Raw genomic sequence first — 15,497 nt, 5'->3', positions numbered from 1 at the left:
ATTTCTTTTTATATTCTTTGATAATTTAATTTCATAATTCCTCTTTGCTTTCCTAATTGTTTTTTGATTTCTTTCCTAACCTCTTCATATTCCCTTTTCCCATCCTCTCCTTTATTGTCTCTGTTCTTAGTGTCTGCCTTTTACTTTAGTTTTAATTTTACCCGTATCTCTTTATTCATTCAGGGTGTTTCATTATTGATGAGTTTGTTCTTGTTTTTTAGAGGAATATATTTCTCCTGAACCCTATTGTTCACAGTTTTAAATATTTCCCACTGCTCTTCGATCTCTTTGTCGATCAACATTTTTTCCCGTTTACCTTCCCGAGTTCCATTCTCATCCCCTCTAGCATTGTGTGTATTAATCCTGTACAATTAACCACATGCGTCAATTCATGTATAACAAGCACAGTGTGTGTCAACCCTGTATAGGAACATAGGAACAGGAATAGGCCATTCAGCCCCTCAAGCCTGTTCCACCATTCAATCAGACCATGGCTGATCTATATCTTTACTCCATCTCCCCGCCTTAGTTCCGTAACCCTTAAATCCCTCGCCTAACAAAAATCTATCAATCTCAGTTTTGAAATTTTCAATTGACCCCCAGCCTCAACTGCTTTTTTGGGGTTCATGTCACACTACACGTAACCCCACCAGCGAACAAATGTTATCTGTTTTTAATATAACGGGTCATTGACTGTCTTCGTTCTGTCTCTCTTTTTTTTTCTTTTTTTTCCCTTTTTTTTTCTTTTTTTTCCCTTTTTTTTTTGGGGGGTTGTATATTCAGTGGCCTTTTAGGTTACACCTTTCTGTCTGCTCACTGTGATTGCCTTGGCAACGGGCAGTAATCACCAGGCTTTGTTATGTGATCTTAAAATGCGAAGGATTCGAAATTGTCACTTCCACACTGCCTGAGGAAGGGGAAAGCCCCCGAAAGCTTGTGGGATTAAAAATAAAATCGTTGGACTATAACTTGGTGTTGTAAAATTGTTTACAATTGTTAACCCCAGTCCATCACCGGCATCTCCACATCATGGCTACCATCGACACCACAAACTGCCGTCTCACAGTGGAAAGGATATCCAAGAAGATCGCGCATTTAGACACAGACATCAAGTTTTTACAGAGCTGCAAGAATGCAGACAAGATCCCGAAAGGACTACAGATCACGAACCCACTCAGGTCCACATACAACTCGGATTACGCTGAGAGACTCTGCCGCCGTACCTCTCGCACACTCCGCAACCATCTCATACACCAACTCTACAGCAGACGCCACAACCTCGAAACTAAGATAGAGTCCATACTCTCAACCTGTACTCAGGACACAGCAGACCAGCTACGAGATACCGCCAGACAGACGAGGCAATGGAACTACGCTGCCTACATGAAAACCAAGAGCAGGAAGCTTGAGAAACTCGGCATCACCACCAGCATCGACCAAGCTTCCCCTGGTACCACGGTTGCAACCACAGGGAAGTCTATCGTCAATTTGTCCGACCACACCCTTCAACCAGACGAAATCGAAGTTCTCAGCCGAGGGCTCAATTTCTGCCCCACTACCAAAATGGACCCCACTAGTCTTGCGGCAGACACAGAGGAATTCATCAGGAGAATGAGGGTCCGGTAATTCTACCACAAACCACAAAATTTCAGCAGCGAACCCAATGAGACAATCAACGATCCGGAACAGCAGACAGAGGGATCCGCGATACAGCAACCGAAGAGGAAAGAGTCTCACTGGACTCCTCCAGAGGGTCGCTGCCCTCAGCTTGACATGTATGCTCAAGCTGTCAGGAAATGCGTCTATGCCAGATTCATCAGGCGCACTCAGAAGACAGTCCAGAATGTCACCCGAGCACAACGCAACGCAATCAAAGCTCTCAAGACCAACCGCAACATCGTCATCAAACCAGCGGACAAAGGAGGAGCCATCGTCATACAGAACAGAACGGACTATTGCAAAGAAGCATACCGACAACTGGACAACCAGGAACACTACAGACGGTTACCCGCAGACCCGACCAAAGAACACACCCATCAGCTCAACAAACTGATCAAGACCTTCGATCCAGACCTTCAAAACATCCTACGCACTCTCATCCCACGTACTCCCCGCGTGGGAGACTTCTACTGCCTCCCAAAGATACACAAAGCCAACACACCCGGACGTCCTATCGTATCAGGCAATGGAACCCTGTGTGAGAACCTCTCTGGATACATCGAGGGCATCCTGAAACCCATCGTGCAGGGAACCCCCAGCTTCTGTCGCGACACTACAGACTTTCTACAAAAACTCAGTACCCACGGACCTGTTGAACCAGGAACACTTCTCACCACGATGGACGTCTCGGCACTCTACACCAGTATCCCCCACGATGACGGCATCGCTGCGACAGCGTCAATACTCAACACCAACAACAGCCAATCTCCAGACGCCATCTTACAACTCATCCGCTTCATCCTGGATCACAATGTCTTCACCTTCGATAACCAGTTCTTTACCCAAACACACGGAACAGCCATGGGGACCAAATTCGCACCCCAATACACCAACATTTTCATGCACAAGTTCGAGCAGGACTTCTTCACTGCACAGGACCTCCAACCAACACTATACACCAGATACATCGACGACATTTTCTTTCTATGGACCCACGGTGAGGAATCACTAAAGAGACTACACGATAACATCAACAAGTTCCATCCCACCATCAAGCTCACCATGGACTACTCCTCAGAATCAGTTTCTTTCTTGGACACACGAATCTCCATCAAAGACGGGCACCTCAGCACCTCACTCTACCGCAAGCCCACGGACAATCTCACAATGCTCCACTTTTCCAGCTTCCACCCTAACCACGTCAAAGAGGCCATCCCCTATGGACAGGCCCTGCGAATACACAGGGTCTGCTCAGACGAGGAGGAACGCGATGGACACCTACAGACGCTGAAAGACACCCTAGTAAGAACGGGATATGATGCTCGACTCATCGATCGACAGTTCCGACGGGCCACAGCGAAAAATCGCGTAGACCTCCTCAGAAGACTAACACGGGACGCAACCAACAGAGTACCCTTCGTCGTCCAGTACTTCCCCGGAGCGGAGAAACTACGTCATGTTCTCCGCAGCCTTCAACATGTCATCAATGATGACGAACACCTCGCTATGGCCATCCCCACACCTCCACTACTCGCCTTCAAACAGCCACCCAACCTCAAACAGACCATCGTTCGCAGCAAATTACCCAGCCTTCAGGAGAACAGCGTCCACGACACCACACAACCCTGCCACGGTAACCTCTGCAAGACACGCCAGATCATCGACACAGATACCACCATCACACGAGAGGACACCACCCACCAGGTGCATGGTTCATACTCCTGTGACTCGGCCAACGTTGTCTACCTCATACGTTGCAGGAAAGGATGCCCCAGAGCATGGTACATTGGCGAGACCATGCAGACGCTGCGACAACGGATGAACAGACACCGCGCAACAATCGCCAAACAGGAGGGTTCTCTCCCTGTCGGGGAACACTTCAGCAGTCATGGACATTCAGCCACCGACCTTCGGGTAAGCGTACTCCAAGGCGGCCTTCGAGACACACAACAACGCAAAATCGTCGAGCAGAAATTAATATCCAAGTTCCGCACCCATGAGGACGGCCTCAACCGGGATCTTGGGTTCATGTCACACTACACGTAACCCCACCAGCGAACAAATGTTATCTGTTTTTAATATAACGGGTCATTGACTGTCTTCGTTCTGTCTCTTTTTTTTTTCTTTTTTTTTCCTTTTTTTTTCTTTTTTTTTCCTTTTTTTTTGGGGGGTTGTATATTCAGTGGCCTTTTAGATGACACCTTTCTGTCTGCTCACTGTGATTGCCTTGGCAACGGGCAGTAATCACCAGGCTTTGTTATGTGATCTTAAAATGCGAAGGATTCGAAATTGTCACTTCCACACCGCCTGAGGAAGGGGAAAGCCCCCGAAAGCTTGTGGGATTAAAAATAAAATCGTTGGACTATAACTTGGTGTTGTAAAATTGTTTACAAAAGCTTTTTTGGGGGAGAGAGTTCCAGATTCCCACTCCCCTTTGTGTGAAGAAATGCTTCCTGACATCACCCCTGAACGGCCCGGCTCTAATTTTAAGGTTCTGCCCCCTTGTTCTGGACTCCCCCCACCAGAGGAAATAGTTTCTCTCCATCGACCCTGTCAAATCCTTTAATCATTTTAATTACCTCAATTAGATCACCCCTTAACCTTATATACTCGAGGGAATATAAGCCAAGTTTATGCAACCTGTCCTCACAATTTAATCCTTTATCATTCTGGTGAATCTGTGCTGCACCCCCTCCAAGGCCAATATATCCTTCCTGAGGTGCGGTGCCCAGAACTGAACCCAGTCTCCAGATGTGGTCTGACCAGAGCTCTGTGCAGCTGGAACATAACTTCCTCCCCTTTGTATTCCAGCCCCCGAGATAAAGGCCAACATTCCATTAGCCTTTTTAATTATTTTTTGTGTCTGTCTACTGGCTTTTAGTGATTTCTGTACCTGGACCCCTAAATCTCTCTGCTCCTCCACAGTTCCGAGCTTCTCACCATTTAAAAAATAACCGATTTATCTTTCTTGGGTCCAAAGTGACCTCACACATTCCCTCATTGAACTCCATCTGCCACAGTTTTTCCCACTCGCCTAATCTATCAATGTCCTTTTTTAACCTCCTGCTCACATCTACAAAAACTACAGTCCCTCTTGATTCAGGGTCATCTGTAAACTTGGATATCCAACTCTCTATTCCTTCTTCCAAGTCATTAATTAATATTAATGAAAAACTGAAGCCCCAGTCGAGGCCCCTGGTGGACACAGCTGGTCACATTCCGCCAATTGGTTGAAGTCCCAGTAGTGATAATGGGGGACTTCAAATATCCTAATATTGACTGGGATAACAAGAATAATATAAGGGGCAAAGAGGGGGAGGAATTTTTGAAATGTGTTCAGCATAACTTTCTTAACCTTAGAATAGCTATGGAAAAGGACATGGACCACTCTAAAGTAAAAATATTTAATTGGAGGAGGGACAATTTCAATTGGATGAGAACAGATCTAGCCCGGGTAAATTGGAATCAAAGACTGGCAGGCAAAACTGTAATTGAACAATGGGCGGCCTTTAAAGAGGAGATGGTTCGGGTACAGTCTAGATACATTCCCACGAGGGGGAAAGGAGGGCAACTAAAGCCAGAGCTCCCTGGATAACAAAAGAGACAGTGAGTAAGATGAAATGGAAAAAAGGGGCGTATGACAGGTGTCAGGTTGAGAACACAAGTGAGAACCAGGCAGAATATAGAAAGCTCAGAGGGGAAGTGAGAAAGGAAATAAGAGGGGCAAAGAGAGAATATGAGAATAGACTGGCGGAAAACATAAAAGGGAATCCAAAAGTCTTCGACAGGCATATAAATAGTAAATGTGTAGTAAGAGGAGGGGTGGGGCTGATTAGGGACCATAAAGGTGATCTACTCATGGAGGCAGAGGGGATGGCCGAGATACGAAATGAGTATGTTCACCGAGGAAGAAGATGCTGCCAGAGTCTCAGTAAAGGAAGATATAGTTGAGATTCTGAATGGGATATAAATTGATAAAGAGGAGGTACTACAAAGGCTGGCTGTACTTAAAGTAGATAAGTCACCCGGTCCGGATGGGATGCATCCGAGGTTGCTGAGGGAAGTAAGGGTGAAAATAGCTGAGGTGCTGGCCATAATCTTCCAAACATCCATGGATACGGGGGTGGTGCCAGAGGGCTGGAGAATTGCAAATGTTACACCCTTGTTCAAAAAAGGGTGTAAGGATAAACCCAGCAACTACAGGCCAGTCAGTTTAACCTCGGTGGTGGGGAAACTTTTAGAAAGAATAATCCGGGACAGAATTAACAGGCACTTGGACGAGTGTGGATTGATTGGGGAAAGCCAGCACGGATTTGTTAAAGGCAAATCGTGTTTAACTAACCTGATAGAATTTTTTGATGAGGTAACAGAGAGGGTAGATGAGGGCAATGCAGTTGATGTGGTGTATATGGACTTTCAAAAGGTGTTTGATAAAGTGCTGCATGGTAGGCTTATCATCAAGATTGAAGCCCATGGAATAAAGGGGGCTGTAGCAACATGGATACAGAATTGTCTAAAGGACAGGAAACAGAGAGTAGTGGTGAACGGTTGTTTTTCGGACTGGAGGGAGGTGCACAGTGGTGTTCGCCAGGGGTCGGTGCTGGGACCACTGCTTTTTTTGATATATATTAATGACTTGGACTTGGGTGTACAGGGCACAATTTCCAAATTTGCAGATGACACAAAACTTGGAAGAGGAGTGAACAGTGAGGAGGATAGTGATAGACTTCAAGAGGATATAGACAGGCTGGTGGAATGGACAGACACGCGACAGATGAAATTTAACGTGGAAAAATGCGAAGTGATACATTTTGGTAGAAGAAGGAGGAGAGGCAAAATAAACCAGAGGGCACAATTCTAAAAGGGGTACAGGAACAGAGAGATCTGGGGTTATATGTGCACAAATCATTGAAGGTGGCAGGGCAGGTTGAGAAAGCAATTAAAAACGCAAAAGGGGTCCTGGGCTTTTTAAATAGAGGCACAGAATACAAAAGTATGGAAGTCATGATGAATCTTTATAAAATACTGGTTCGGCCACAACTGGAGCATTGTGTCCAGTTCTGGGCACCGCACTTTAGGAAAGTTATGAAGGCCTTAGAGAGGGTGCAGAAGAGATTTACTAGAATGATTCCAGGGATGAGGGACTTTATTTACCCGGATAGACTGGAGAATCTGGGGTTGTTCTCCTTGGAACAGAGACGGTTGCGAGGAGATTTGATCGAGGTGTTCAAAATCATGAAGGGTCTAGACGGAGTATATAGAGAGAGGCTGTTCCCATTGGCGGAAGGGTCAAGAGCCAGAGGACATAGATTTAAGGTGATTGGCAAAAGAACCAAAGGTGACACGAGGAAAATCTTTTTTACACAGCGAGTGGTTAGGATCTGGAATGCACTGCCCGAGGGGGTGGTGGAGGCAGATTCAATCATGGCCTTCAAAAGGGAACTGGATAAGTACTTATCATAGAATCATAGAAGTTACAACATGGAAACAGGCCCTTCGGCCCAACATGTCCATGTCGCCCAGTTTATACCACTAAGCTAGTCCCAATTGCCTGCACTTGGCCCATATCCCTCTATACCCATCTTACCCATGTAACTGTCCAAATGCTTTTTAAAAGACAAAATTGTACCCGCCTCTACTACTGCCTCTGGCAGCTCGTTCCAGACACTCACCACCCTTTGAGTGAAAAAATTGCCCCTCTGGACCCTTTTGTATCTCTCCCCTCTAACCTTAAATCTATGTCCCCTCGTTATAGACTCCCCTACCTTTGGGAAAAGATTTTGACTATCTACCTTATCTATGCCCCTCATTATTTTATAAACTTCTATAAGATCACCCCTTAACCTCCTACTCTCCAGGGAAAAAAGTCCCAGTCTATCTAACCTCTCCCTATAAGTCAAACCATCAAGTCCCGGTAGCATCCTAGTAAATCTTTTCTGCACTCTTTCTAGTTTAATAATATCCTTTCTATAACAGGGTGACCAGAACTGTACACAGTATTCCAAGTGTGGCCTTACTAATGTCCCGTACAACTTCAACAAGACATCCCAACTCCTGTATTCAATGTTCTGACCAATGAAACCAAGCATGCCGAATGCCTTCTTCACCACCCTATCCACCTGTGACTCCACTTTCAAGGAGCTATGAACCTGTACTCCTCGATCTCTTTGTTCTATAACTCTCCCCAACGCCCTACCATTAACGGAGTAGGTCCTGGCCCGATTCGATCTACCAAAATGCATCACCTCACATTTATCTAAATTAAACTCCATCTGCCATTCATCGGCCCACTGGCCCAATTTATCAAGGTCCTGCTGCAATCCTAGATAACCTTCTTCACTGTCCACAATGCCACCAATCTTGGTGTCATCTGCAAACTTACGAACCAGGCCTCCTAAATTCTCATCCAAATCATTAATATAAATAACAAATAACAGCGGACCGAGCACCGATCCCTGAGGCACACCGCTGGACACAGGCATCCAGTTTGAAAAACAACCCTCTACAACCACCCTCTGTCTTCTGTCGTCAAGCCAATTTTGTATCCAATTGGCTACCTCACCTTGGATCCCGTGAGATTTAACCTTATGTAACAACCTACCATGCGGTACCTTGTCAAAGGCTTTGCTGAAGTCCATGTAGACCACGTCTACTGCACAGCCCTCATCTATCTTCTTGGTTACCCCTTCAAAAAACTCAATCAAATTCGTGAGACATGATTTTCCTCTCACAAAACCATGCTGACTGTTCCTAATCAGTCCCTGCCTCTCCAAATGCCTGTAGATTCTGTCCCTCAGAATACCCTCTAACAACTTACCCACTACAGATGTCAGGCTCACCGGTCTGTAGTTCCCAGGCTTTTCCCTGCCGCCCTTCTTAAACAAAGGCAGAACATTTGCTACCCTCCAATCTTCAGGCACCTCACCTGTAGCGGTGGATGATTCAAATATCTCTGCTAGGGGACCTGCAATTTCCTCCCTAACCTCCCATAACGTCCTGGGATACATTTCATCAGGTCCCGGAGATTTATCTACCTTGATGCGCGTTAAGACTTCCAGCACCTCCCTCTCTGTAATATGTACACTCCTCAAGACATCACTATTTATTTCCCCAAGTTCCCTAACATCCATGCCTTTCTCAACCGTAAATACCGATGTGAAATATTCATTCAGGATCTCACCCATCTCTTGTGGTTCCGCACATAGATGACCTTGTTGATCCTTAAGAAGCCCTACTCTCTCCCTAGTTACTCTTTTGCCCTTTATGTACTTGTAGAAGCTCTTTCGATTCTCCTTTGCCTTATCTGCCAAAGCAATCTCATGTCCCCTTTTTGCCCTCCTGATTTCTCTCTTAACTCTACTCCGGCAATCTCTATACTCTTCAAGGGATCCACTTGATCCCAGCTGCCTATGCATGTCATATGCCTCCTTCTTCTTTTTGACTAGGCCCTCAATCTCCCGAGTCATCCAAGGTTCCCTAGTTCTACCAGCCTTGCCCTTCACTTTATAAGGAATGTGCTTACCCTGAACCCTGGTTAACACACTTTTGAAAGCCTCCCACTTACCAGACGTCCCTTTGCCTGCCAACAGACTCTCCCAATCAACTTCTGAAAGTTCCTGTCTAATACCATCAAAATTGGCCTTTCCCCAATTTAGAATTTTAACTTTTGGGCCAGACCTATCATTCTCCATAGCTATCTTAAAACTAATGGAATTGTGATCACTGGTCCCAAAGTGATCCCTCACTAACACTTCTGTTACCTGCCCTTCCTTATTTCCCAAGAGGAGGTCAAGTTTTGCCCCCTCTCTAGTCGGGCCATCCACATACTGAATGAGAAATTCCTCCTGAATACACTCAACAAATTTCTCTCCATCCAAGCCCCTAATGCTATGGCTGTCCCAGTCAATGTTGGGAAAGTTAAAGTCCCCTACTATTACCACCCTATTTTTCTTGCAGCTGTCTGTAATCTCCTTACATATTTGCTCCTCAATTTCCCGTTGACTATTTGGGGGTCTGTAGTACAATCCTATCAAAGTGATCTCTCCTTTCTTATTTTTCAGTTCTACCCATATAGACTCAGTGGGCGAACCCTCGGATATATCCCCTCTCACTACTGCCGTGATGTTCTCCCTAATCAAGAACGCAACTCCCCCTCCTCTCTTACCTCCTGCTCTATCTTTCCTATAGCATCTGTACCCTGGAACATTGAGCTGCCAGTCCTGCCCCTCCCTTAGCCATGTTTCAGTAATAGCTATAACATCCCAGTCCCATGTACCCATCCATGCCCTGAGTTCATCTGCCTTGCCCATCAGACTTCTTGCATTGAAATAAATGCAGTTTAATCTAGACTTCCCTTGGTCTTTGCCCTGCTTTCTCAGACCATCTGTCCGGTCATGTTCTGTACATTCTCCCTTACTGCCTTTTGTTTCTGTCACCACTTTACTTCCCACTGACTTCCTGCATCGGTTCCCATCCCCCTGCCACATTAGTTTAAACCCTCCCAACAGCACTGGCAAACACTCCCCCTAGGACATTGGTTCCAGTCCTGCCCAGATGCAGACCGTCCAATTTGTACTGGTCCCACCTCCCCCAGAACCGGTTCCAATGGCCCAGGAATTTGAATCCCTCCCTCTTGCACCATCTCTCAAGCCACGTATTCATCCTAGCTATCCTGTCATTCCTACTCTGACTAACCCGTGGTACTGGTAGCAATCCTGAGATTACTACCTTTGAGGTACTACTCTTTAGTTTAACTCCTAACTCCCTAAATTCAGCTTGTAGGACCTCATCCTGTTTTTTACCTATATCGTTGGTACCTATATGCACCACGACAACTGGCTGTTCACCCTCCCCCTCCAGAATGTCCTGCAGCCGCTCCGAGACTTGAAAGGAAAAAATTTTCAGGACTACGGGGAAAGGGCGGGGGAGTGGGACCAGCTGGATTGCTCTTGCATAGAGCCAGCATGGACTCGATGGGCCAAATGGCCTCCTTCTGTGCTGTAACCTTTCGATGATTCTATGATTCTAATCAGAGAACGAACCCTTTATTCCCCACTCTCTGTCTCCTACCTCCCAACCAAATACTAACCTGTGTGGCAAGGTTACCTCCAATTCCTTGCACTCTCATTTTTGCTAATAATCTCTTGTGTGGAACCTTATCAAATGCCCTCTGGAAGTTCATATAGACAACATCCGTAGACACTCCCTTATCTACCATGTTAGTGACCTCCTCAAAACATTCATCTGGATTAGCCAGATGTGACCTCCCCGTCACAAATCCACGCTGACTCACACTGATCAGATTATACTTGTCCAAGTCTCAATCTCTCTGTCTCTGATGATAGATTCCAGTAACTTCCCCACAAGGGATGTTAAACTGACAGGTCTGTCGTTTCCTGGTTTCTCCCTCACTTGTCTGATTCTATTAAGATCAGAGACTTTGTGACATTACAGAATTTCTGTTTTCAGATGAGCTGCCTGGAGAAGCACGGAGTTCGAATCAATGCCGTGTGCCCCACTTTTGTTGATACTTTACTTTTGGAAAATCTGCAATCGGATGAGAATTTGGCTCAGTTTGCATTCCTGAAGGAGAAAGTTAATAGTCTCATTGCAGACTTTGGAGTAGTAAAGTGAGTATAAAAGCAATCAGAAAGGTGCGAGTTAATTCCTGGATAGACACCGTTCAGATGAATGCTCCAGAAATTCACCAGGGTTAGTTCGCTCACTCAGTCCCCCTCAGTCCTGACATTCACCAATGGGACCTTTGTTAACTGAACTCATTTCTATCAGTTTATTTCCCATGTGTAATATCTGAACTTAATTGCATTTTAAAGCTGACGTTTCCGATGTAACTTTACACGTTGATTAAAAAAGATGCCTCCCTTCAGAGCAATGGAGCTGAACCCTGTACTTGGCCTGCTCAATCTGTGCTTATCATGTGATATTGGGGAAGAAAGTAAACATGAAATTTAGTAAACAATGTGGAGGACAGTTGCAAACTTCAGGAGGACATAGACAGACGGGCTAAATGGGCAGACACATGGCTGATTCAATTTAATGCAGATTGGGGAAAGCCGGCACGGATTTGTTAAAGGCAAATCGTGTTTAACTAACCTGATAGAGTTTCTTGATGAGGTAACAGAGAGGGTAGATGAGGGCAATACAGTTGATGTGTATATGGATTTTCAAAAAGTGTTTGCCGCATTGTAGGCCTATCATCAAGATTGTGGCCCATGGAATAAAGGGGGCTGTAGCAACATGGATACAGAATTGGCTGAGGGACAGGAAACAGAGAGTAGTGGTGAACGGTTGTTTTTCAGACTGGAGGGAGGTGTACAGTGGTGTTCCCCAGGGGTCAGTGCTGGGATCACTGCTTTTCTTGGTATATATTAATGACTTGGGTGTACAGGGCACAATTTCAAAACTTGCAGATGACTCAAAACATGGAAGGGTAGTGAACAGTGAGGAGGATAGTGATAGACTTCAAGAGGATATAGACAGGCTGGTGAAATGGGCTGACACGTGACAGATGAAATTTAACGGAGAAAAATGAAAAGTGATACATTTCACTAGGAAGAACGAGGAGAGGCAATATAAACTAGAGGGTACAAATCTAAAAGGGGTACAGGAACAGAGAGATCTGCGGGTATATGTGCACAAATCGTTGAAGGTAGCAGGGCAGGTTGAGAAAGCGGTTAAAAAAGTATACGGGATCCTGGGCTTTATAAATAGAGGCACAGAGTACAAAAGTATCAAAGTCATGATGAACCTTTATAAAACACTGGTTCGGCCTGGAGTATTGTGTCCAGTTCTGGGCGCCGCACTTTAGGAAGGATGTGAAGGCCTTAGAGAGGGTGCAGAAGAGATTTACCAGAATGGTTCCAGGGATGAGGGACTTTAGTTACAGATGAAATTTAACGCAGAAAAATGCAAAGTGATATATTTCACTAGGAAGGACATAGACAGACGGGCTAAATGGGCAGACACATGGCTGATTCAATTTAATGCAGATTGGGGAAAGCCGGCACGGATTTGTTAAAGGCAAATCGTGTTTAACTAACCTGATAGAGTTTCTTGATGAGGTAGCAGAGAGGGTAGATGAGGACAATGCAGTTGATGCAGGAGAGGCAATATAAACTGGAGAAGCTGGGGTTGTTCTCCTTAGAACAGAGATGGTTGCGAGGAGATTTGATCGAGGTATTCAAAATCATGAAGGGTCTAGACAGAGTAGATAGAGAGAAACTGTTCCCATTGGCGGAAGGGTCAAGAACCAGAGGACATAGATTTAAGGTGTTTAGCAAAAGAACCAAAGGTGACATGAGGAAAAACTTTTTTACTCAGCGAGTGGTTATGATCTGGAATGCACTGCCCGAGGGGGTGGTGGAGGCAGATTCAATCATGGCCTTCAAAAGGGAACTGGATAAGTACTTGAATGGAAAAAATTTGCAGGGCTAAGTGGATAGGGCGGGGGAGTGGGACTAGCTGGATTGCTCATTAATAGAGCTGGCATGGGATTGTTGCCCGAATGGCCTCCTTCCGTGCTGTAACTTTTCTATGATTCTATGATTCCATGAGAAGTGTGAAGTGATACACTTTGGAAGGAAAAATGAAATGCAGATACAAAGAAAGACTTGGAAAAATTGTAGCTTTTTCTTGTTCGAACAACACAGATTATGGAGTGATGTGATGGAAATGTTTAAAATTATGAAAGGACGGGATAAGTTAGATAGAAGCAGATTGTTTCTAGAAATAGGCAGACACATGGCAGATGATTCTTAACACAGAGAATTGTGAAGTGATGTATTTTGGCATGAAGAATGAGGAGAGGCAATACAAACTAAATGGTACAATTTTAAAGGTAGTGCAGGAACAGAGAGACCTGGGGGTGAATGTACACAAATCTTTGAAGGTGGCAGGAGAAGTTGAGAAGGCTGTTAAAAAGCAAATGGGATCCTGGGCTTTATTAATAGAGGCACAGAGTACAAAACAAGGAAGTTATGCTGAACCTTTATAAACACTGGTTAGGCCCCCTGCTGGAGTATTGTGTTCAGTCGCTTTAGGAAGGATGTGAAGGCCATAGAGAGGGTGCAGAGGAGATTTACTGGAATGGTTCCAGGGATGAGGGACTTCAGTTACGTGGAGAGACTGGAGAAGCTGGGATTGTTCTCCTTACAGCAGAGAAGATTAAGAGGAGAAAATCATGAAGGGTTTTGATAGAGTAAATAAGGAGAAACTGTTCCCAGTGGCAGAAGGGTCGGTAACCAGAGGACACAGATTTAAGTTAATTGGCAAAAGAGCCAGAGGGGAGATGAGGAGAATTTTTTTTACACAGCGAGTTGTTCTGATCTGGAATGCGCTGCCTGAAAGGGCGGTGGAAGCAGATTCAATAATAACTTTCAAAAGGGAATTGGATAAATGCTTCACGGGGATAATTTACAGGTATATGAGGAAAGAGCAGGGGAGTGGGACTAATTGGATAGCTCTTTCAAAGAGCCGGCACAGGCACGATGGGCCGGACGGCCTCCTTCAGTGCTGTATGTTTACATGAATTTTGATTGGGAAAGCTGAGGGGAGCCATATTGATACAAACAATCTGTCCCCAGTCTGTGTTTTACAGACACGCAGTGGTCAGAGCCGAATGTCTACTTGAAAATGGGTGGAAATGTCACATCGAATTACAGAGAATGTACAGCACGGAAACAGGCCATTCGGCCCAACTGGTCCATGCCGGTGTTTATGCTCCACACGAGCCTCCTCCCTCCATTCTTCATCCAGTCCTTAGAATCATAGAATCCTACAGCCCAGAAGGAGGCCATTCGGCCCATCATGCCTGTGCTGGCTCTTTGAAAGAGTTGTCCAATTTAGTCCCACACCACAGCTTTTTCCCCCATAACCCTGCAAATTAATCCTCTTCAAGCACATGGCCAATTGCCTTTTGAAAGTTCCGATGGAATCTGGTTCCTTTCAGGGAGTTAATTCCAGATCTTAACAGCCCTCTGTGTGAAAGATGTTTCCTAATTTCCTCTCTAGTTCTTTTGCCAATTATTTTAAATCTACGACCTCTGATTACTGACCCTTTATAAAACACTGGTTCGGCCACAACTGGAGCATTGTGTCCAGTTCTGGGCATCGCACTTTAGGAAAGATGTGAAGGCCTTAGAGAGGGTGCAGAAGAGATTTACTGGAATGATTCCAGGGATGAGGGACTTCAGTCATGTGGATAGACTGGAGGAGCTGGGGTTGTTCTCCCTTGGAACAGAGAAGGTTGAGAGGAGATTTGCCAGAGGAAACTGTTTCTCCCTACTTGCTCTGTCAAGACCCCTCATAATTTTGAACATAAGAACATAAGAAATAGGAGCAGGACTAGGCCATATGGCCCCTCGAGCCTGTTCTGCCATTCAATAAGATCATAGAATCATAGAAAGGTTGCAGCACGGAAGGAGGCCATTCGGCCAATCGAGTCCATGCCGGCTCTATGCAAGAGCAATCCAGCTAGTCCCACTCCCCCACCCTATCCCTGTAGCCCTGCAAATATTTTTCCTTTCAAGTACTTATCCAGTTCCCTTTTGAAGGCCATGATTGAATCTGCCTCCACCACCCCCTCGGGCAGTGCATTCCAGATCCTGCCCACTCGCTGTGTAAAAAAAACTTTTCCTCATGTCACTTTTGGTTCTTTTGCAAATCACCTTAAATCTATGCCCTCTGGCTCTTGACCCTTCCGCCAATGGGAACAGTTTCTCTCTATCTACTCTGCCTAGACCCTTCATGATTTTGAATACCTCGATCAAATCTCCTCGCAACCGTCTCTGTTCCAAGGAGAACAATCCCAGCTTCTCCAG

The 15,497-nt window shown here is 45.4% G+C and overlaps 1 protein-coding gene across 1 annotated transcript in view; it reads left to right on the top strand.

Moving 5' to 3' along the window:
• LOC137332243 (15-hydroxyprostaglandin dehydrogenase [NAD(+)]-like) overlaps nucleotides 1–15,497 on the top strand; it is a 77,225-nt gene that overhangs the window by 47,167 nt on the left and 14,561 nt on the right. Inside the window, exon 6 of the mRNA XM_067995935.1 lies at nucleotides 11,128–11,288. Within this exon, the coding sequence (XP_067852036.1) occupies nucleotides 11,128–11,288 (161 nt within the window). The remainder of the gene's footprint in view (nucleotides 1–11,127; nucleotides 11,289–15,497) is intronic.

The sequence above is a fragment of the Heptranchias perlo genome, chromosome 14, assembly GCF_035084215.1.
Source record: "Heptranchias perlo isolate sHepPer1 chromosome 14, sHepPer1.hap1, whole genome shotgun sequence".
Lineage (NCBI taxonomy): Eukaryota > Metazoa > Chordata > Chondrichthyes > Hexanchiformes > Hexanchidae > Heptranchias > Heptranchias perlo.
The sequence above is the reverse complement of the archived record's forward strand: the minus strand, read 5'-3'. Positions and strand labels throughout refer to the sequence as shown.